A 22787-nucleotide genomic window follows, 5' to 3' on the forward strand; every position below is an offset into this window, starting at 1 on the left:
TTATCTCAATCTAATGTCACTTTATCTCAATCTATTGTGACGATGCATGCATGGCCCACCATGTTTCCATTCCAGACATTAATTGTTCTTCTGACATTTCCATTCCTATCAGGCAGAGTACTATAAAACAGCTGGAAATGCTGACTGTAAAGGTTTTTTTGACATCTTCTATTTGTTCTTTTGGCCGGCCTTTTGTCGTATTGTTCTAGGGTGGACTGGCATTTTCCCATACTGTTCTGAATGGAAAGCATCATGAGCCCAATGCTTGATATTAAGTAACTAATTAACACTTATAGGTGCATAATTAAGTGACAAAAAGGATGTTATATAGTCATACTTCACTAGATTTTTAGTTCTAAATAATTAATTGAAGTGTCATACATACAATCTGACAAATAATTAACCATGTCATTCGCTTTTATAAATTGGAAGATAATTTTTAAAACGCTTCTAATATGTATGTAGGTCTAAATATATTGCCAGAAGTTATTTGCAAGAAAACAGTATTGTGAAGAGGAATTTATTATATTTCAAATTGATATGAACCAAAATAATACTTTTGAACGTCTGAATATATGCGCATCTTAATCAAATTATAATAGATAGACAAGACCCAAGATCAATTACATGTAATATATATATATATACAGTCTGTGTATGCTGCGGATGGTTCTCATACGGACCACAGTGTTGGTGACAGTTTTTCATAATGTTGGTGATGATTTTCTAAAAAACCATCGTTAATACTATAAAAAACCATCACTAATACTACGGTCCTCATACGGACCGTCCTCACCATAGAATTTCCATGTATATATATATATTTATATATATATATATATATATGAAAAATTGTTATTATAGCCAAAGTCGAACACTGATAATATTCAACCATATTTGTTAAATCTGCATATTCTGTAAATTCTGATGACTATTTATGAGAGGATTTAGTTAAAATCTGGATGGATGAGATGGTATATAATTTTATAGCCTTATGTAAATAAAGTTATACCCACTCTAAATTGTAAATTTCTTCTTTAATTTGTTTGATTTTGATTTTTTCTCTTTTTTAATAAAGGTTCAAATGATGCTTAATCTAATCCAAATAATCTCTACTAAATAAGGTATAATTTTTTTTAAACATTAATATTGGTAAAATTCCCAAAATAAATGGAATTTTATTTTGTTAAAATTTTCAAAATTTTAATTAAATTTTTTTACTTTTTTAATTTTATCTTGAATAAACTATAGCTAATAAATTGTAATTAATTAAGATCTTGACTTACAATTTTTTTTTTTGGTTAAGTACTAAGCATTTCAATGGCCTCTTTATTTATCTCATGCTTTTCATTTTAGATCTTTTTATTTTAAAGAGTTAATCTTTAAAAAAGATTTCAAAAATTTTTTTATTTTGACATTTTAATATAAAAATTTAATTTGACTCTTCAAATATAGAAAGCTAAATATTATTTTTTATTTAAATATTATATTATTTGAATTTAATGTGGTATAAGCTTTCATATTACTAATATCATACTTGAGAGAGAATTCAAATAAAAAGAGAAAGATGGAATTAAATGTTTATTGAAAAAAAAATTAAAAGTATTATTAAAGGATATTTTAAATTTCCACCTTTTATCTTAAAATATACTTTTTACTATGAAGAAAATGCTTTTTTATTTAAATAGATGTATTTTGTGTTTTACTGTTCATTTTTAGTGGTGCCTCCTCTGAAAATGTTTTCTAGATTTGCCACTGCGACTGTGAATGGCTTCACCCTCAAATGGTGAACTATTTCCTCTATGATATTTATATATAAATATATATATATATATATATAACTAATCGTTTCAATTAATTTTTATTGATATACGGCAAAGTTTTAATTCGAAGAAGTTTAGGACGATATATATAATAATATTCCACACGGTAGCGAGATTTGAGTCTCTAAATTAATATTTAATGTATGAATGTGATATGTAAGAAGAGATATTTCGTTCGGGAACTATATATTTTTTATCTCCAAGTAGGACAGTTACTTGATTAGAAATTAGCTCGTTACAAGAAGTCTCCGACTTCTCTATGCTCTTTTCTCCTTGCTCGCCTGTGGATGAGCACACATACATGTGCATGCACAATTCATGAAAAATGCATTTTTTATGGTCAAATAGACAATCTATCACGAGGATAATGAAATTTGAATTTGAATTTACACAGTTTGACCTTCTGAATAAATTTTATTGTCGTCAAAATTTAAATTTTTATGGTTTTAATTATGAATTCGTGTTATTTGTCATAACTATTATTATTGAAAGTAGTTGGTTATCCTCTAAATCTCCCTTAAAAGGATAAATTAATTGTTTGATTGAAAGGATAAGTCAGTTATTTGAAGATATCGTTGGTGCCTCTCCCTCAAGTATCACTTCACTCGCTCATGTTCCAAAATATCCAAAAGAAGGGATCAGGTTTTGACAAGATTCTGAATTTTCTGATAAGATTACATAAACAATACACTCTCTTCCTTTAAAAAACCAAACGAACCTACCAAGTGTAACAACAAAATCATTCACTTTTGAATGGTAGAGAAAAAACAGCTGAAATATTAAAAAATGACAACATTATCACAATCTGTCCCCCTAACCAGGAATTTTCTAGTTCTGCTTTCTGCTTCGTTGAAAATGGTCCCACAGCAAATATTGCGTGTGTTAAGCACATACATTTTGGACCTACGTACTGATGCAGACAATGTATCTAATCTAAAGTAGTTAAAAGTAGTGTATTTTAATTTAATTATGCGACTGTTTTTTTGTTTGATGATCAGCTACTTAAAGATACTTAGGCGCTGTATAAGCTAATTAAAATTAATAGGAAATACTTTAAAAGGATTGGAGAACACTTATTTTATTTCTACTAATTAATTCTTAATCACCCAATTATTAATTTCTAAGATTAATTAAAAAACAATTTGTGGAAAATAGAGAAGTTTAACGAGAAAGGATGGTGCAAAAGATGTCATGTCCAAAACATGGTTATCGCTTAATAAAGAAAGTTATGTGTGTAGTGTAGATTGCTGTGCATGCGTATGCTTTTGTATTATATTATCTTATATTATATGGTCATTTTCTTATTACATTTCCACGTCTTTATTTAAACTGCCACTTTCAATCGCTATTATATTCATCCTTCATCTGTATGCTTCTAGTCCCACTAATTAAATTAACAAACATTTTCACGTGATATATATTTTCTAATTTGAACTCTCTAGTTGTAATCAATTAATTAATTCCATGGCTGCGGGTAGCTGCGAGGTACATACCCCATACATCTGTCATTTGTACATTGGCCAAGAGAATTTGGGAGCACATGGCAACATCATCTTAAAAATTAATCATTCAAAAAAAAAAAAAATCTTAAAAATTAATCAGTCCCAATTGGATTAATAAGAATGACTTAAAAAAAAATAGAAATTATGTGGCTTATAAAACTGTTTTTTTCTTTTACAAATTAAAAGAAAAAAATGGACAAAAATGCAATTCCTAGCTATATTTGAAAGAGTTTTAATGGCTACTTTTGCACCACTTATGATGAGCATTAATAAATTCCACTATTGAGATGACAAGTAATAATTTGATGTATTTAATTATATTTTGAATTTGTTGCAAAAATATCTATATATATATATATTAACTTTCAAATTAAAATATAATAATATAAGAAAGTAAAATTTTTAAGGTAATCAATCAAATTAACGTGCATGTTTTACTGGAGTAGTTCAGTTGATAATGATCACCAATAATAATTGCATTCTTAAATTTAAAATTTTGTGTGAAATCTCCCTTTTATTATAAAAATAAATAAATAAAATTACCATATAACATATTTATGGATATCTCTCTTTTATTATAAAAATAAATAAATAAAATTACCATATAACATATTTATTCCATATATATAGTCATCAATGGTGATAAATAGTATTTTTATATTTAAAATATAGAATTAGCAAACAAATTATAAAATTATAAAAATATATAATTCAAATTTTCAAAATTTTTTTTTTATAAAAATGATTTGTTTACAAAAAGATACCAAATTGCACTAAATTTTATAAAACTTGGTTTTGCTCCTCATCCAGCATTTATTTGAGGCAGCACCAACCTTGATGCTTGACGTGCTTGGAGTGCTCATATAAAATAAACACCCCCCACTTTTTTCTCAAAAACTCAATCAATTTTATTTTCCCCTTGGGAGTACTTATTTACACTCTAAAAACACTAAGAATCAGGTTAATCCGTTGCTGAACGAGATTAGATTTAATTAGATGATTAGATGATACTTAATATAATTTAATCATGTTCAACAAACAAATACTAAAATAAAAGAAGCCTACCAAAATACTTATTAAATGATGTATTATTATTAGTTTATCGATTCATATTTAGTTACACTAATTAGAATCCATCAATATTTAAATAATATTAACTTTTCAAACAATAAAATAAAAATATATCATTCGCCCATGCCATCATTTTAATAATCGTTTTGATGGACTTTTTAATATCTTTAGTATTATTGTTTTTTTTACTATTTCAGATTGAACTAAATAAAAGAAATCAATCTTTTTTTTTTTTTTAAATATAAATGAGATTGGCTAAACCCTGACACCTACACCTACAAAATTAAATTCTTATAAGCCATATGAAAGAAGAAAAAAAGAAACTTTTTTTTTTCCAACAGTATTATTTGTTTATATTTATCCATTAATATTTTATGACAATTTATAGTTGTCAGCAATGTTCTAAAAGGCATAAAGCGTAGCAAGATAAGGTTAAGCCTTAAACTTTACGAGTCTAGGCATGTCTAAGCGAAGCCTACGCTTGAAAAGGTGTTTCATAATTATATTATTATTTTAATTATTATAAGGCTACTAAATAAACAAAATAATTTATATTTTAAATATCAAACTATATAGAAGTCTATATTACTTTTGTATGTGCTATTAACATGAATTAGCACGTAATTGATCATAATTGATTTATAAAAAAATATGTTTTTCAAGTTTTTAACAACAGATTAGTTTCAAAACAAACATATTACAAATTTACAAATACCTAATAATTCCTAGATTAGTATATATTTTACCTATTACCATAATCTAATTCTTGTCTAATTTTTTATCGAATTCTAATTCAATATCTACATCTTCATCCAACTTATCTTCCATGTCATCCAATATAAAATCACTTTTCTCGGCTTCCTAATTTCAACTTGAGCATTTTTAGAATCTTTTTTAGGTGGTAATATATCATTTTCTATCTCAGCATCATTTTCATCATCATCACAATCTTTGGTAATCCATGATTGTACATTACTAGCATCACTTGCTAATAGAATCTCTAATTTATTACTCTTTTTTTTCTTATTCATCATTTTTAATTTTTTTGTTTAAGAAAAAAACTTAATCTTAAATTTTTTTTTTATTTTTTAACAATATATTTTTTTTTTATTTTTTATGAATTGGTTTTCAATATTTTTAAAAATAATCTTAAAAAAAAAATTTAAACAAAAAAATTCACACCTTTTAACACTTAGACGGTTATCACAACATTAATTATATTTTTTAAACATTACTATTACGTCTTATCTAAAAATATCACACTTGAACGTTACATTTTTCTATTTTTTAAAACACTGGTCGTAGGCTTTCTTTATTAGACTTTTATAATCACATATATTGCTTCTTTTTGATAAAATTGCTGTTAAATCAGTGAGAGGTGACTGATTAGATGTGACTTGTACTTGCTAACTAATTCATTAATTGATAAACGTCATTAAAATTTATATATATATATATATATATATGACCCAAAGGTACAAAGAATGGGCTTTCCATACTACAAACATCATTTCTAATTAACTAAACCAATAATTGCTCGTTTGCCTTGTACTAGTTACATGGTTAATCGGGTACGTTTATATTTTTGTCGGTTTTTTAGAGAGATGAACTTTTGTTTCTTTCTCTTCCTCTCTCTTTAAAGAGTGAAAAGACATAGAGGCTAGAGTTGATTAGGCGTTTGGTCACGTTTTTAATTTTTAATTTTTATAATATTATTTTAAAAATAAAAAATAAAAAGTAAAAAAATATTTTTATTTGTTTTATAAAAACAAAAAATATTTGATCAGAATAATTTTTAAAATTAAAAATCAAAAACTAAAAAATATTATTTTAATATTTTCTACATTTTGTTTTTTTAATTTATTTTTTAAAATTATTTTTAAAAATTGATTGCTAAATATATTTATTTTTGTTTTGAAAATAATTTTTTATTTTGTAAAACAGAAAATTATTTTAAAACAGATCCTTGGTCTTCGTTAGATTTATTTTTTCCTAGTATTGATATAGTAGATTCTCTTAATTTTCGTCTAAACCATTAATCAAACCGACCACTTACATTATTCGCCTTTATCTTTTTTAATTATTAACTTTGAATGTTCTTATCGATAGTTTGATCCAATCAATTGTATATTAGTCTTATTAAATTCATTTGCGGGGTATCTTGAAGAGGGATCATTTTACTATCTTGAAGAGGGATAGTTTGAGTTTCTAACCGCACCTGCTATATGTTTATAACATTTTGCTTATTAAAAAGTGAATTACATTTTACTACTTTTTAGTTCCAACATGTTTAAAATTGAAACATTCTAATTTATATCTTTAAATTTTAATTAATTTTGTGCATTTTAGTTGAGCTGGATTTTTTATTAATCTTGATTAACAATTATGTTATATTTAACTAATATTAAATACAATTTGCTGTAACTTAAATTTTTTAATTTTAATTTGTCGCAATTTTATCTATTCATATATTAACAAAATTTTAAAATATATGCTAACCTAATAATCCTAAACAACATTACTTGAGTACTTAATTACCACACTGATTATCCAAAGAAACATGTGTATAATATCAAATCCCCATTAATTCTTAAAAAAAATAATAATAAAAGTCAAATAATAAAGTTTTTAGACTTCCATTGAAATTTCAATCCTGTTGTTTGTTTCACAAAATTGTAATAATTAACATGTATAAGAACTAACTTTTGAATTGTCAGGCAGCTATTCTCTAGGTACTTAGTCTAATCCTTGCATAGTATCTTCACCAAGTATCTTCTCCAAACATGAACATTATTAAATTACATGTATGGACAAAAAAATAAATAAATAAATAAAATAGTAGACTACTAAAATTTGGCAAATTCATAGATGCATGCCCCAGTTAGAACTGTTCAATCTTGCCTCTAGATTTTTAAAAATCGTTGTCAATCAATCATACAGCTTTCAACTTTTTCTTTAATTTCTAGATGCCATGCCATGCACTTGCACTGCTCTTGAAAATTAGATAAGCTTCCAATGCCAAACTTCTAGCTCTATATAATCCTATTAATTCCACCCCTTAAACTCAATATATTCCATCGATAATATTATTCCTCCTCAGCCTTATCAGATATATATATATATATATATATCAACCACAATAACTAGTGAAGCAAATAATGGCTTCTTCTTCCATTTTTGTTGTGACTTTGTTAGCAATTCTTGTGGTTTTCACAGGGAGTTGTTCGGCACAACTCTCCAAAGATTACTACTCCAAGAGCTGTCCTAAGGTTTTAAGTACTGTCAGATCTGTTGTCCAATCTGCTGTGTCCAAAGAACGCCGCATGGGTGCTTCTCTCCTTCGCCTTCACTTCCATGACTGCTTTGTCCATGTATATTTACTTTCCCCATCTATTATTTATATATATATATACATATACGTATTACATATACACACGTGTAAAAAATTATTTTTGGAAAATTAACTTTCAATTTATAATTAGAGACATACAAGTGCTATAAGTGGTAACTTTTTGGCATTTATTATATCATCATTTCTTGTATTGTAATTTTTAAAGATAATTTTCAAAAGATTTAAAACTGTAAATTTTGTGGTATTGGTTTCGACTATTTTGAAAGTGCATGCACAGTTCTTTGTATAGCTGGCTAGGGTTTAAATTTTTTTCCTACTTCACATGCATAAATGCGTTGTGACGGTGAAATTTTAGGTGTTATTTGTTAACGTGTGTTTGATTTTTATTTATTTATTTATTTATTTATTTTGTTTTTTCTTTTTTACTAAATTGAGTATTGTTTATTTATTTCAATTGTTTTGTTAGTTAAGTAGTAGATAGACATCTCAATTACTTATAAAGCTAATGAGAGGAAAAAAAAAAAAAACATAAACATCAAATGAATAAATCTAAAATGGTGTTGTTTCTTTTTTTTTTTTTTTTTTTTGTTCTTCCTTTTTTCACATCTGTAGTAGTTAATTGATATATCTAATAAATTTAATATTAATAAACTATTAAAGGAAACAAATTGCATACTATTTAATAAGAAAACAAAAATTATAAACAAAAACTAAATATATCAACAAACAGCAGGTTAACAAACTTAGATATTTATTTTTTGTATGCACTTTACTTTTTATGGATTTTTTTTTTTATTTTTTTTATTGGTTACTTTGTCCTGCTTTACAATTCTTAGGCCAAAAGTGCAGCAAATATACATATACCATCGGCCAAAAGTTACCATAAACTTTTAGTATTCTAATACGGTTTTTTTTTTTTTTTTTTTTTTTTTTTTTTTTTTTTGGCTTGAGAATTTATAAAACATATAATATCTAATTAGTAGTTACACAAATATTGTCCACCAATTATATATTTTCACCATGTTTGACAAATCTTAGTCTCATGATAGGAACAAGGCAGGGGCAGGCAAGACTTATTGTAACTTAAAAATAATAGTACTGCGTCAAAAAGTGTTTTGAGCAGTAACAAATTTAATTATGTGTATATAAATTTTCTTGTTACTGTATTAATAGGCTGGGACTTGATCGACCACTGACCTCATATTTTCCATATGGACCCTCTGATCTAAACTGATAGTTGCATATATTTAGCATATAGACTTTACAGAGTCCTGCAAACTAATCAACAATAATCAATCATAGTCTTTATTCACCAAAAAAGGGAAAAAAAAAAAAAAATCAGCCATAATCTTTTTCTATCAAGAGCACCAAAAAATAAAATAAAATCTGCCGTTGATCTATGCATTGATTATGATATCTTGTGGTACTGAAAGCATCCCAGAGAAAAAAAAGTGGAAAGTGGTTTTATTTATTTATTTAATTATTTATTTTTGGTGAAAGTGGAAAGTGGTTTTTTTTTTTTTTTTTTTTTTTTTTTTGAAACGGGTTGATAAAACGGCACACATCCTCACCAACATGTGGGCTTGGTCTTGAGCTTATCTTATCCCATTAATTGCTACGATTTTGAATGCTGTTGCTAATTTAGAAAGAAAACAAATTAACTATTATATGCCAGATTTTACAGCATGCACTCAATAAGTGGCAATTTGTGTTAACAGGTTGTATCTGTATATGTTTATCATATGTATTAAATGGGTTGGGGTATTTAAATCATTAGAATAAAATATTATTATTATTATTATTAGTACTACTATTATTATTATATTTTACATTACAATGTATTAAGATATATATTAATTTATCATTATTTTTAATTTTTAGACATTAATTTAACTTATTCATGTTAATTTCAAGTCAACTAAACGAATTATTTTTAATCGGATTTATTTAATGATTCAAATTGTCATCCTTATTAAGTGTACGCTAGAGTTAAGTAGCCTATAACATACATGTTGAATTTTCATAATAATTAAGGGTCATAAATTAATATATTTTTTAACACTCCTATTTTTTAATTACTTGTAATTAATTAATTTAAATTTTTATTTGATAATTAACAGGGTTGTGATGGGTCAATACTGTTGGACGATACCCCATCTTTCCAAGGTGAGAAAACAGCACGTCCAAATGCCGGCTCAGTAAGGGGATATAATGTCATAGATGATATAAAGTCTAAAGTGGAGCAAGTTTGCCCTGGCGTTGTGTCTTGTGCTGATATAGTAGCCATTGCTGCTCGTGACTCTGTTGCTATTGTGAGTTTCTTTTCATAATTATATATATATATATATATATCCTTCCCCATATATTATTACCTAATTATGTATTAATCGTCAATTTTACTTTCTAAGTTAGAAAAATCCTTACTCTATTATTATTTATTATTATTATTTTCAAATGTGGTGCAGCTTGGAGGACCACAATGGGATGTGAAACTTGGAAGAAGGGATTCAAAAACGGCCAGTTTGTCAGCTGCCAATAATGGACAACTCCCAGGTCCTACTTCTAACCTAAGCAACCTCATCAACAGATTCCGAGCTAAAGGTCTCTCTGAACAGGACATGGTTGCCTTATCTGGTAAATTACTTCATTCTCTCTCTAAACCCCATAAAAATTTTTTTTTTTTGAATAATTAATTTCGTCTCCTATACTAATTTGCTATGGTAATTAATCCGGGTATTGATTTGCAATTGTATTAGGGACACACACAATTGGCCAAGCAAGGTGTACAACTTTCAGGGACCGTATATACAACGAGAACAACATTGATAGTTTATTTGCCAAGACAAGGCAAAGGAATTGTCCTAAAATCAATGGCACAGGGGACAATAATCTTGCTCCTCTTGACCTTCAAACGCCCAACTGTTTTGACAATTACTATTTCAAGAATCTCATCAACAAGAAAGGTCTCCTCCACTCCGATCAAGTACTTTTCAACGGCGGATCCTCTGATTCCTTCGTTCGGAAGTACAGTCAGGACCAAAAGAGCTTCTTTTCCGACCTCGTCAATGCCATGATAAAGATGGGAGATATTGAGCCCCTAACTGGATCAGCGGGTGAAATTAGAAAGAACTGTGCTAGAGTCAATTAATTTTTCTATCATGTTTAATTAATATTGTTTTAGTAGAGGAAATTTAAACATGTATCCGTTAAAATATAAGCACTGTTACTTGTCGGTGTAGTCCAAATCCAATTTAAGGATTTTGGAAAGTCATTTGTTTGTGAGAGTTTAGTTTATTTTTTGGATTATTATTTCCAACAAACTTTATATAAAGCTAAGTTTGTAATTGTGTAATTCTGTATCATTATTTGAACCAAATGAGTGAGTGATAACATTTCGAGATTGTGGTAAATGGAGTATGGGATTCGAAATTTTTTATCATCACTTCGAAAAGAAAAAAATGTTGCTTCGTTGTCTCTAATGGGACAAAAAAGAAATATATCATATAAATCATGATGTAACCCAGGCATGTGCCCCCAAGATATTTCCATAAGGTAGCTAATCACATTAATTAAGCAAATAAAAAGGAAGAGCCTATGTACGGGATTTCTGGTGACCCATTCTTTTACGCCTTTAATATCAATTGTCATTGTTGTCGAATTGTTCAACGAGAAAGTAATAATGGTCCTAGCTTTTGCAAGATTCAATCCAGTCTTTTATTTATTTTTCTAACCAGTGAAATGCATATAACAAAAATAATTTTCAAATTATGTTTCTAACTAGTGAAATGCATCTCTAATTTCACAACTCATTTTTTTCTCTTATATAATAAAATTTCATTGTTTCAGTCTGAAATTACTACTAGTAAAATAAAATCTGTATTTTTTATATGTTTATGTGTGTGTTCATTATGTGGATTGATATGCATGCAGGGATGTGATGGATCTGTTCTACTAGATGACACATCGAGCTTTACCGGAGAGAAGACAGCGCACCAAATATAAACTCGTTGAGGGGTTTCGAGGTAATTGATGATATCAAATCTCAAGTAGAGTCTAATTGCCCTGGAGTTGTTTCTTGTGCTGATATCCTCGCTGTTGTAGCTCGTGATTCTGTTATTGATGTATATGTCTATCTAAAATACCTTCTATATGATAATCACAGTAGCTTCTTACTTACTAGGAAAGAATAAGCTTATATACTTGATTAAGATACATAAGAAAATAGGTATTTAGATCAAATAGTTACAAATCAACAAATATAGTAAACATGGGGTTGTGTTTATGTAGATTGCTAGATATTTTAAACTATGATTGATTTGGAAAATAATAAAAAGCTAATATACCAACCAAGTTGCTTGAATAGTGAAGTATATCCGGTTTCTTTGAAGTTGATACGAGTCTCTTTTGCTTCATGTTATGCTCACATTGCGTCTCTGAAGGCTACTTATATGTCAACATCATTATTTAGCAAATGTTTCATCATGAACGTGATAGTGAAGTTGTCTGCCACGTAATCGTGCAACTTAACTGAGCCATGGACTTTCGGATCTCAATGAGTAATTGTTGACATAATTAGAGTAGTTATTGACATAATTAATAATATTAGTAATGTCAAATTAGCGTAAATTGATACTCTATAGCTTTGCTTTTTGTATTGAAGTTGAAGAAGTAATTTTAATGTAAATCAAGATGATTAATTCTTCATGCTTTGAATTAATACTCTCAGCCTACCAAAATTGACCAACAGGAAAGATGAGGTCAAATTAGCAATAAAATATAAAAGTGCTCATCAATTTAGTTTCATCGTCAAATTGGGTAATCTGGCAATGGTAAGAGAAAAATTCTCTCTCACCTAGACCTAATAGATTGAACCACTCTTTTCCTATGCGTTTGAATTTTTATGAGACAAGATGGTGGTGGGACTATGTATCTGTTAAAATTCAAAAGTCAGAAAAGTTACTTTACTTTCCAATAAAAATCAAACAATACCCCCAAACCCACAAGAAAAAAAACACTTGAAACATGGTATAGTTGTCCAATATTATCAACTTCTAACGCTTTCCCAATCATAGGCTATAATTTTTTGCAGTAGTATTTCAAATGAGCAAGCTCAATAATGCGGTCGATCTAGCTGCTAATCATTTTTTTTTTTTTTTATGTTAAAGATTGGACCTACTAACTTCCCTGAATTTCTAGCATCGAACACATCTATATATGAACATTGAAATTTGTTTTCATAATTCTGTTCATGAATATTGGTCTAAGGAACATTTTTGCCATTAGATTAGGGGTCAAGTGAGCAATGCCATCCATTTCAACTTGGGACAAGTTCTTCAAACTTGCAAAAGGTTACAACAAGAGCATTCTCCGACAAAGCAAATAACTGTAGCATAATCCATTACTCTCCAAGGTAAAAGTTCCATCCTAAACACCCAGTATCAACATTAGCAAAATATTTGCAACCTTAGCACTTAGGATTTAGATGAGTAAGGTTGAACCAGCAATAATCAATCCGCTAACCAGCCAGATCCATAAATTTATATGTTATTTTCTATTGAGGAAGGAAAAGAACGGTCATTTTAGAAATGCACATTCTGAGATATTAGGCAAGAAAACACGTACCCCATAACTCAGATACAGGCTCTGAGTTATATTGCATGGAGTGTTCTCTGAATTAAATTGGATGGAGTGTTCTCTGAGTTAAATTGCATGGAGTGTTCTCTGCAAGAGTTGCGGTATTTCGAAGATCATGAAAAGGAATTTCATAATTTACAAGGTGGTGTTGCAAAATGCTTTTATGAAGTTAATCTTGGTGAATACTGTGGATTGCTGCATTGATGCTTTTACAATCAAACTCCATGGTCTTCATCCAGTTCTCAAAGTCTCCAATTTCCTGCAACATGAACCCACCCAGAAGTCCATTTATAAACACATCCTATTTCTTCAATTTAAATACCAGGAAGAAAAAGAGAAATCGTAGAAACACACACTGAAAAATACATGTTACGACCCAAAAATACATGTTATAACTTGCCGATGCATGGTGCACATCAAAATACACATAAATGAATTCGCAATTTCAATGCCAGTTATAACAACATCATCTTCAAAAGTGATAGGTGTTTGGATTTCCCAGTGATATTAAACCATTCCATTTTCGTTTTTAACACAGCCTGTCTGCCCACAAGGTGATAAAGTAACATGGAGACTACTTGCTCATATCAACTAACTAGCAAAGGAGTAATCTCCCAACTGATCCTGAACTGTGCTTGTCATGAACCAGCTTCAGATAAGTTTTCTATGTTTCTCCAAGAAGCAATGAACACCACCTTTGTTTTTCCCACCTTTGTTTTTCCTCTCAAGTTTCAATTTTTTTCTTCAAATTCATCCCCTAGAATTCAATCCTATACTCAGTAAAACAATCTAAATAAGAAGATAATTATCTGCTAGCTTCTTTCCAGAACCCATTCACCAAAGCCGCCAAAGAGGCAAAATGCTATATAAAATTGAAACGTTTTTGTATTATCAAGCAAATGCACACATTGCAACCATTTTACAATTGGGACATTTTTTAACGAGCCAAACAGCATAATTTGCATTTCAAAAAAAAAAAAAAAAAAAAAACTATAATTATGTATATTTTTTAACGAAAAAGAACCTTAACGGCGGTGTTAATAGCATGAGTGGCGGTGAGCCATTGATCGATCTGCTTCATGAATCGGGCAATGGAGGCCGCTAGAACCTGAATTTCGAGCTCGATCCGCTTCTCGATAATGAAGCATTCCTGGACCCCACCATTCACGGCGTCCACCAACACATCCGAAACCCGCGATGCCTTCCTGATCGCCTCCTTCTTCGACTTCTCTGTACAAATTTTAATTCATATATAACATTAGAGCTTCACAGAAAAAAAAAAAAAAATCCAAAATTTTCTAAAAAATTTGAGACTTTTTTTTTTCTGCGCATAAAATTTTAGCGAACTGAGGAAATCAATCACCGGTGAGTTAGCGGAGTCTGAGGGAGGAATTCTGATGATCGTGGAAGAGCTCGAGCAAAGAGGCTTCCAGACCACCAGGCTTTGCCTCGGATGAAGATGGCACGCGCCGCTGCGATCGGTGTTCCTGGATACATCCCCTGCGGGAGTGATTGAATTTGAGCTTTGCTAATGAGGTGGCCGATTCCTCCTGACTCACTGAGAACAACACCGCTCAACTTTTACGACGTCGTTTCACTGGCTCTCTCTGAATGCACAATGGACCAATGGGTATGGGTAATGAGCGGGTTCTACTGGGTTATGGTGGAAAACATGTCAATCTAAAAGCCCATTCATCCTTCACTGGACACCGATCTTGCTCTTTTAGTTCGAATTTTGATGTAATGGTTCAACTTTTTGCCGAAACTTAGTAAGCATGTAATTTGCTGATGAAGTTCTAATTATTAGTAAACAAGAAAAGTTGTTTTGTATTCAAATAAATATTTTTACTTCTAAATTGTGGTCATTTCCATATGTGATGAAGATATTTGATAAAGATTTTTGCAAAATATTAGCTTGTCTATAGAATGATTAGATCTAATTATCTGTGTAAATCATAGGATATATAACTACTATAACTCCTCATAACTTATCTATCCTTTGATGTACATTTCAACTATTTACTATTATATATAACAAACAAAAAATAATATTTTTTTCCCATTAAAATTTTCATCTTAGCTAAAATTTCATAAAACACTAGACTTAAAATTAAATGTTGTGATTTCTGTTTCTTTCTCCTTCTTACTCTTTTAGGGGGAAAAAAGTTTATTTCAAACGGAGTATATCAATCTAATTTATGATTCTGTGTGCATATATCAAGACTGTTTGGATAAGAAGAAAATAATGGTTATAGAAAAACAACTTTCAAGCACATAGGAAAACAAGGACAAAAATATCTGTTTATTCTATTCTTTATCTCTCTAATATTTCCCTCTTCACCGTTTCTTCACCTTGATCCCTTCTTTTCAAATTTTAAATTTGTTTTTCTTTGATTTGTCAACATTTGAACTTGGAAATTTAATACCTACATCTACTATACAAATAGCTGGTCTATCCCCTAAAGCCTAAAGGACTATTCAATTCAAAAATAATTATGTCCATATATAAATTTTGAATAATATTCCAAAAACTATACATATGGAACCTAATTTTGAATAAAAAAGTAGTTATTATATTTAATGTTAGGTGTTTTTCAAACTCATTTAAGTTCAAATAGTTATACGTACAGCCAAAGGCAAAATCAAAGGGAAAGAACACTTTGTTCTAGCTTCAGTCAAAACAATCGCTCTTAATAATTTTCTCCATTGGAATTAATTAATTGATTTAATATTTTTTGATGATGGATCCAAGTCTTCAACATATTGGTCATAGGTCTTCATGAACATCACAATCTCACTATATATAACTATATTTCTAATTAGTCCGTATATAATATATATATATATATAAACTTATATTCAATTATATATATATACATATTAATTGAGTTAGGTCGATTTAGTTAGAGTCTCATATTTCAAACTTTTTGAATTCCTTCCCCGAACATGATGTATGAAAAAGATTCCTATGCAATGATCAAGTTGGTGGAATAAGTTGTAGCCAATCTACTTCCAGCTACTACTACCAAATTAACGTAATATAATTCGTATGGATCATAAAATACACAGGAATTCCATATGATTTTTAATAATTATATATAAAAGATCTATCAATTTACAGTTACTCCATGAAATTAGTCATATTGTATATATGTAGCAAGCAAATTGGCAGATTCAGCATATACAATGTGTGTGTGTGTGTGTGTGTGTGTGGGAGTAAATAATTGGTAAACATGCATATTACTTAGTGGACATAGGCATACTCAATTATTATTGATATTAGTTGAAGCATGTTTACACAAATTTGAAATTAGTAGAATTAAAGGTAAACATGTGTTTGTCTCATGAGAGAAAAGGGCGTGTTGATGGGGATCTCAATCTATTGTGACGATGCATGCATGGCCCACCATGTTTCCATTCCAGACATTAATTGTTCTTCTGACATTTCCATTTCCTATCTGGCAGATGGCAGAGTATAAACCAGCTGGAGATGCTGACTGTAAAAGTTTCTTCGACATTTTCTATTTGTTCTTTTGACCGGCCTTTTCTCATATTGTTCTTGGCTGAACCGGCATTTTCTCTCATAGTGTTCTAAATGGAAAGCATCTTAATGGAGCCCAACGCTTCTTATTAACTAATTAACACATTTAGGTGCATAATTTATCTGTATGCTTTTTTTTTTCCTTTTCTGATATATCATTATTGATATTCTGAAAGCTACGTTTTAATTTATAGTAATAAAATATATATGATAATTAAGTGACAAAAGGGTTGTTATATATTCATAGTTCACTAGATTTTTAGTTCTAAATAATTAATTGAAATGTTATACATACAACTTGACAAATAATTCACCAAGTGTTATACATACAACTTAACAAATAATTAATCATGTCATTCGCCTTTATAAATTGGAAAATAATTTCCAAAACAGTTCTAATATAAATGTATATCTAAATATATTATCAGAAGTTATCTTAAAAAAATCAGTAGTGTGAAAAGGAATTCAATTATATTTTGAATCGATAAGAGCCAAAATAATGCTTTTTGAACATTTGAATATATGTGCATCTCTTAATCAAATTATAATAGATAGACAAGATCCAAGATCAATTGCATATTATATATACATACATTTATATATATATATATATATATGAAAAGTTGTTATTGTAGTTAAAGTCGGATACCATATGATAGGCAATATCCGATCATAGTTATCAAATCCGCATAATCTGTAACATCTGACGACTATGTATGGGTGGATTTAGTTAAAGTCTAGGAGGGCAAGTGCCCCCCTCAATTTTATTTTTTAATATTTATGGAAGGATATCACGGGTATGAATGCGGAGCTGCCATATGCCAAAATCAAGTTTCTAAAACTCTCTGGAATATGCAACTGTGTTACTCTCTACCTGAAAAACACTACGTGAGGTACATGCAACATCACTTGACGTTAGAAGGTTGACATTGAGCCCTGTGTTCCTGGATCCGGTGAACACAGATCCGGTGCCTGAAGCTGGGAGCAGTTCCCTGTCATTGCTGCAGAATCTTCCTTTCTCATCTTTGGAGGATCTTCTACCATTGGAAACTGAGACAAATCCCGTGGCACCATGGATGACTCTGAACAACCAACAGGAATCTGATACTAAGACAAATACAGTGGCAGTGGCACCTCCGACTCACAACCACCCAACGCCATCTCAGGAGCAAATTTTGGATGCGTTGGCAAGGGAGAATCTACCGCAACAATTGGAAACTGCCTAGGAACCACATGTTCTGATTCCCGTTCCCCCTTCATCGATACCAGAGCACTTCTTCTACACAGATTATTGGGAGAATCTCATAAGCCCAACAGTAAGCTCAAACCAAGAGGACACAAGCTCAAACCCAGGAGAGTAAGAAGAAATATTAGTTAGTTTTTGTAGCAAGTTCATCCTTTTTTTTTTATAGCCAAACTTTCACCAGATAAAGCTCTTTTGTGGCTCTATTTCTAATCTCTCTATGGGTGTTTTTTTTTTTCTTTTTTGTGCTTAACCCACCTCTTTTGTAAGTTTACGTGATAAACTTTTGTTATTATTATCTTTTTTCCCCAAGAATCTCATGGAGGAAGTGTCTACACATGTTGATGCATTACATGCTATGAACTTCATGTCGGACAGAGCTGTGGTTGGATCGATGTTGTCATTACGAAAGGTGTGGAACTGTGATAGGTCTACCTCTCTTTCTATGCCTCCTTTTGGATCATATTGGAAGATCTTCAAGCTTTGCACTGCCATCATTCTTCAACAATTTGTCATATCGTAATGTAGAAAAATGATCTCATCCTAGTTACCTTCCCTTAAACACTGCTGGTAAGAAGTAGAAATATTTCGTACGGTTGGAGATGAACTCTCTGATCACCTTCACAGAGACTCACATGTTAAATCCGGTAGCATTTTTATCAGTAATAGCATCAACATACTTTTGAAAATTTAAAAATTGTTGCTTTTGTTCATGGGTCACTGTGGCGAGGTTATTCGACCAATTGCTAAGACAAGATTCTTTCAATTCGATTGTGAAACCATCAGCATCCCTCATATCCTAGAAGTCCTCTCTAAACCTGTGTATAAACATAAAAATCCCCAGCTTGAGTTGTAGGTGCTCCTTCACTTCGTTAAACGAGTTCCACGCCTTCTGTAATGCGAACATCGATCCAGCCACAACTCTGTCCAACGCGAAGTTCATAGCATGAAATGCATCAACATTTGCAGACACTTCCTCCATGAGATTCCTGGGGGAAAAATAAAATAATAACAAAAGGTTATCACGTAAACTTACAAAAGAGGTGGGTTAAGCAAAAACAAAAAAAGAAAAAAAAACCCCACAGAGATATTAGAAACAGAGCCATAAGAGAGCTTTGTCCAGTGAAAGATTCACCTTTAAAAAAAATAAGATGAACTTGTTATAACAACTAACTAATATTTCTTTTTACTCTCCTGAGTTTAGGCTTGTGTCCTCTAGGTTTGAGCTTACTGTATAGGTTACGGGGCTCTCCCAATAATCTGTGCTGAAGAAGTGCTTCGCTATCGATGAAGGGGGAACGGGAATGAGAACATACAGTCTCTCGGCAGTTTCGAATTGTTGCAGCAGATCCTCCCTTGCCAACGTATCCAACATCTGCTCCTGAGGAGACATTGGGTTGTTGTGAGTTGCAGGTGCAAATGCCACTGTATTTGTCTTAGTTTCAGATTCTTGTGGGTTGTTCAAAGTCCTTTGTGGTGCCACAGAATTTGTCTCAGTTTTCCATGGCAGAAGATCCTCCAAAGATGAGACGGGAAGATTCTGCAGCAATGACAGGGAACTGTTCCCAGCTTCCGGCACTAGATCCACCTCACATTGTGTTTCTCCAGGGAGAGAGTAACACAGTTGCATGTTCCAGTGAGTTCGAGAAACTCGATTTCACCATATGGCAGCTCTCCATTCATACCCGTGATATACTTCTATAGTTACATTCTCTCGTGGAGTGATAGGTTTACCTCTCTTTCTACACCTCCTCACGGATGACATTTGAAGATTTTCTACCCTTGCACTATCATCATTCTCCAGCAATTTGTCATATTGTATCCTACAAAAGTCATCTCTTCCTGGTTTTCTTCCCTTAAACACCACTGGCAAGAAGTAGAAATATTTCTTACCATTGGAGATGAACTCTCTGATCGCCTCCACAGAGACACCCATCCTAAATCCTGTGGCATTTTTGTCAATAATAGCATCAACTAACTTTTGAAAGTTTAAAAATTGTTGCTGCTCTTCGTGGGTCACTCTGGTAAGGTTAATCGATCAGTTTCTAAGACAGGATTCTTTCAGTTCAGTTGTGAAACCATCAGCATCCCCCATACCCTGGAAGTCCTCTCTAAACTTGTATATAAATTTCAAAATCCCCAACTTGTGCTGTAGGTGGTCTTTCTCTTGATTAAACGAGTTCCACACCTTTCATAATGCCAACATCGATCCAACCACAACTCTATCTGACATGAAGTTCATAGCATGTAATGCACCAACATGTGTAGACATTTCCTCCATGAGATTCTTGGGGGAAAAGATAATAATAACAAAAGGTTACCACAAAAACTTACAAAAGAGGTGGGTTAAGCGCAAAAAAAACACCCATAGAGAGATTAGAAATAGAGCCACAAGAGAGCTTTGTTCAGTGAAAGTTTGGCTATAAAAAAAAAAAGATGAACTTGCTACAAAAGCTAACTAATATTTCTTTTTACTCCCCTGGGTTTGGGCTTGTGTCCTCTGGGTTTGAGCTTACTGTTGGGCTTATGGGGTTCTCCCAATAATGTGTGTAGAAGAAGCACTATGGTATCGATAAAGGGGGAACGGGAATCAGAACATGTGGTCCCTTGGCAGTTTTTGATTGTTGCGGCAGATTCTCCTTTGGCAAAGCTTCCAACATCTGCTCTTAAGGTGGTGTTTGGTGGTTTTGAGTCGGAGATACCACTGCCATTGTATTTGTCTCAGTTTCAGATTCCTGTGGGTTGTTCAGAGTCATCTATGGTGCCACGGGATTTGTCTCAGTTTCCAAGGGTAGAAGATCTTCCAAAGATGGGAAGGGAAAATTCTACAGCAATGACAGAGAACTATTCCTAGCTTCCGGTACCGGATCCACGTCCACAGGGCTCAATGTCAACCTTCTAATGTCAAGTGATATTGCATGTACCTCACGTAGTATTTTTCAGGTAGAGAGTAACACAGTTGCATGTTCCAGTGAGTTTGAGAAATCCGGATTTGGCATATGGCAGCTCTCCATTCATACCTGTGATATACTTCCACAATTACATTCTCTCGTAGAGTGATAGGTCTACCTCTCTTTCTATGCCTCCTCATGGATGATATTGGAAGATCTTCAAGCTTTGCACAACCATCATTACCCAGCAATTTGTCATATCGTAACGTACAAAAATGATCTCATCCTAGTTACCATCCCTTAAACACCGGTGGTAAGAAGTAGAAATATTTCGTACGGTTGGAGATGAACTCTCTGATCACCTTCACAGAGACTCCCATGTTAAATCCGGTAGCATTTTTATCAGTAATAGCATCAACATACTTTTGAAAATCTAAAAATTGTTGCTTTTGTTCATGGGTCACTGTGGTGAGGTTATTCGACCAGTTGCTAAGATAGGATTCTTTCAATTCGATTGTGAAACCATCAGCATCCCTCATATCCTGGAAGTTCTTTCTAAACCTATGTATAAACATAAAAATCCCCAGCTTGAGTTATAGGTGCTCCTTCACTTCGTTAAACGAGTTCCACACCTTTTGTAATGCTAACATCGATCCAGCCACAACTCTGTCCGACGTGAAGTTTATGGCATGTAATGCATCAACATTTGCAGACACTTCTTCCATGAGATTCCTGGGGGAAAAAGAAAATAATAACAAAATATTATCACGTAAACTTACAAAAGAGATGGGTTAAGCTAAAAAAAAAAAAAAAAAAAAACACCCACAGAGATATTAAAAACAGAGCCATAAGAGAGCTTTGTCCAGTTAAAGATTCACCTTAAAAAAAAAAAAAAAGATGAACTTGCTACAAAAACTAACTAATATTTCTTTTTACTCTCCTGGGTTTAGGCTGGTGTCCTCTAGGTTTGAGCTTACTGTATAGGTTACGGGGTTCTCCCAATAATCTGTGCTGAAGTATTGCTTTGCTATCGATGAAGGGGGAACGGGAATCAGAACATATGGTCCCTCGGCAGTTTCGAATTGTTGCAGCAGATCTTCCCTTGCTAACGTATCCAACATCTGCTCCGGAGGAGGCATTGGGTTGTTGTGAGTCGGAGGTCCAAGTGCCACTGTATTTGTTTTAGTTTCAGATTCTTGTGGGTTGTTCAGAGTCCTTTGTGATGCCACGGAATTTGTCTCCGTTTTCAATGGCAGAAGATCCTCCAAAGATGAGACGGGAAGATTCTGCAGCAATGACAGGGAACTGTTCCCAGCTTCCGGCACCATATCCATGTTCACAGGGTTCAATATCAACCTTCTAATGTCTGGTGACGTTGCATGCACCTCACATCATGTTTCTTCAGGGAGAGAGTAACACAGTTGCATGTTCCCGTGAGTTTGAGAAACTCGATTTCACCATATGGCAGCTCTCCATTCATACCCTTGATATACTTCTATAGTTACATTCTCTCGTGGAGTGATAGGTTTACCTCTCTTTCTACGCCTCCTCACGGATGATATTTGAAGATTTTCTACCTTTGCACTATCATCATTCTCCAGCAATTTGTCATATCGCACCCTACAAAAGTCATCTCTTCCTGGTTTCCTTCCCTCAAACACCACTGGTAAGAAGTAGAAATATTTCTTACCATTGGAGATGAACTCTCTGATCTCCTCCACATAGACACC

The 22787-nt window shown here is 31.7% G+C and overlaps 1 protein-coding gene across 1 annotated transcript; it reads left to right on the plus strand.

The window, feature by feature from the left end:
• Positions 1–7450: 7450 nt before the first annotated feature.
• LOC107405097 (peroxidase 4) lies at positions 7451–11158 on the plus strand. The gene is made up of 4 exons (XM_048468465.2): positions 7451–7767; positions 9869–10060; positions 10214–10382; positions 10505–11158. Exons 1-4 carry the CDS (start codon positions 7555–7557, stop codon positions 10894–10896), a joined length of 966 nt encoding a protein of 321 aa, XP_048324422.1. The 5' UTR covers positions 7451–7554; the 3' UTR covers positions 10897–11158.
• The last annotated feature ends 11629 nt before the right edge of the window (positions 11159–22787 follow it).

Source organism: Ziziphus jujuba, chromosome 10, assembly GCF_031755915.1.
Source record: "Ziziphus jujuba cultivar Dongzao chromosome 10, ASM3175591v1".
Classification (NCBI taxonomy): domain Eukaryota; kingdom Viridiplantae; phylum Streptophyta; class Magnoliopsida; order Rosales; family Rhamnaceae; genus Ziziphus; species Ziziphus jujuba.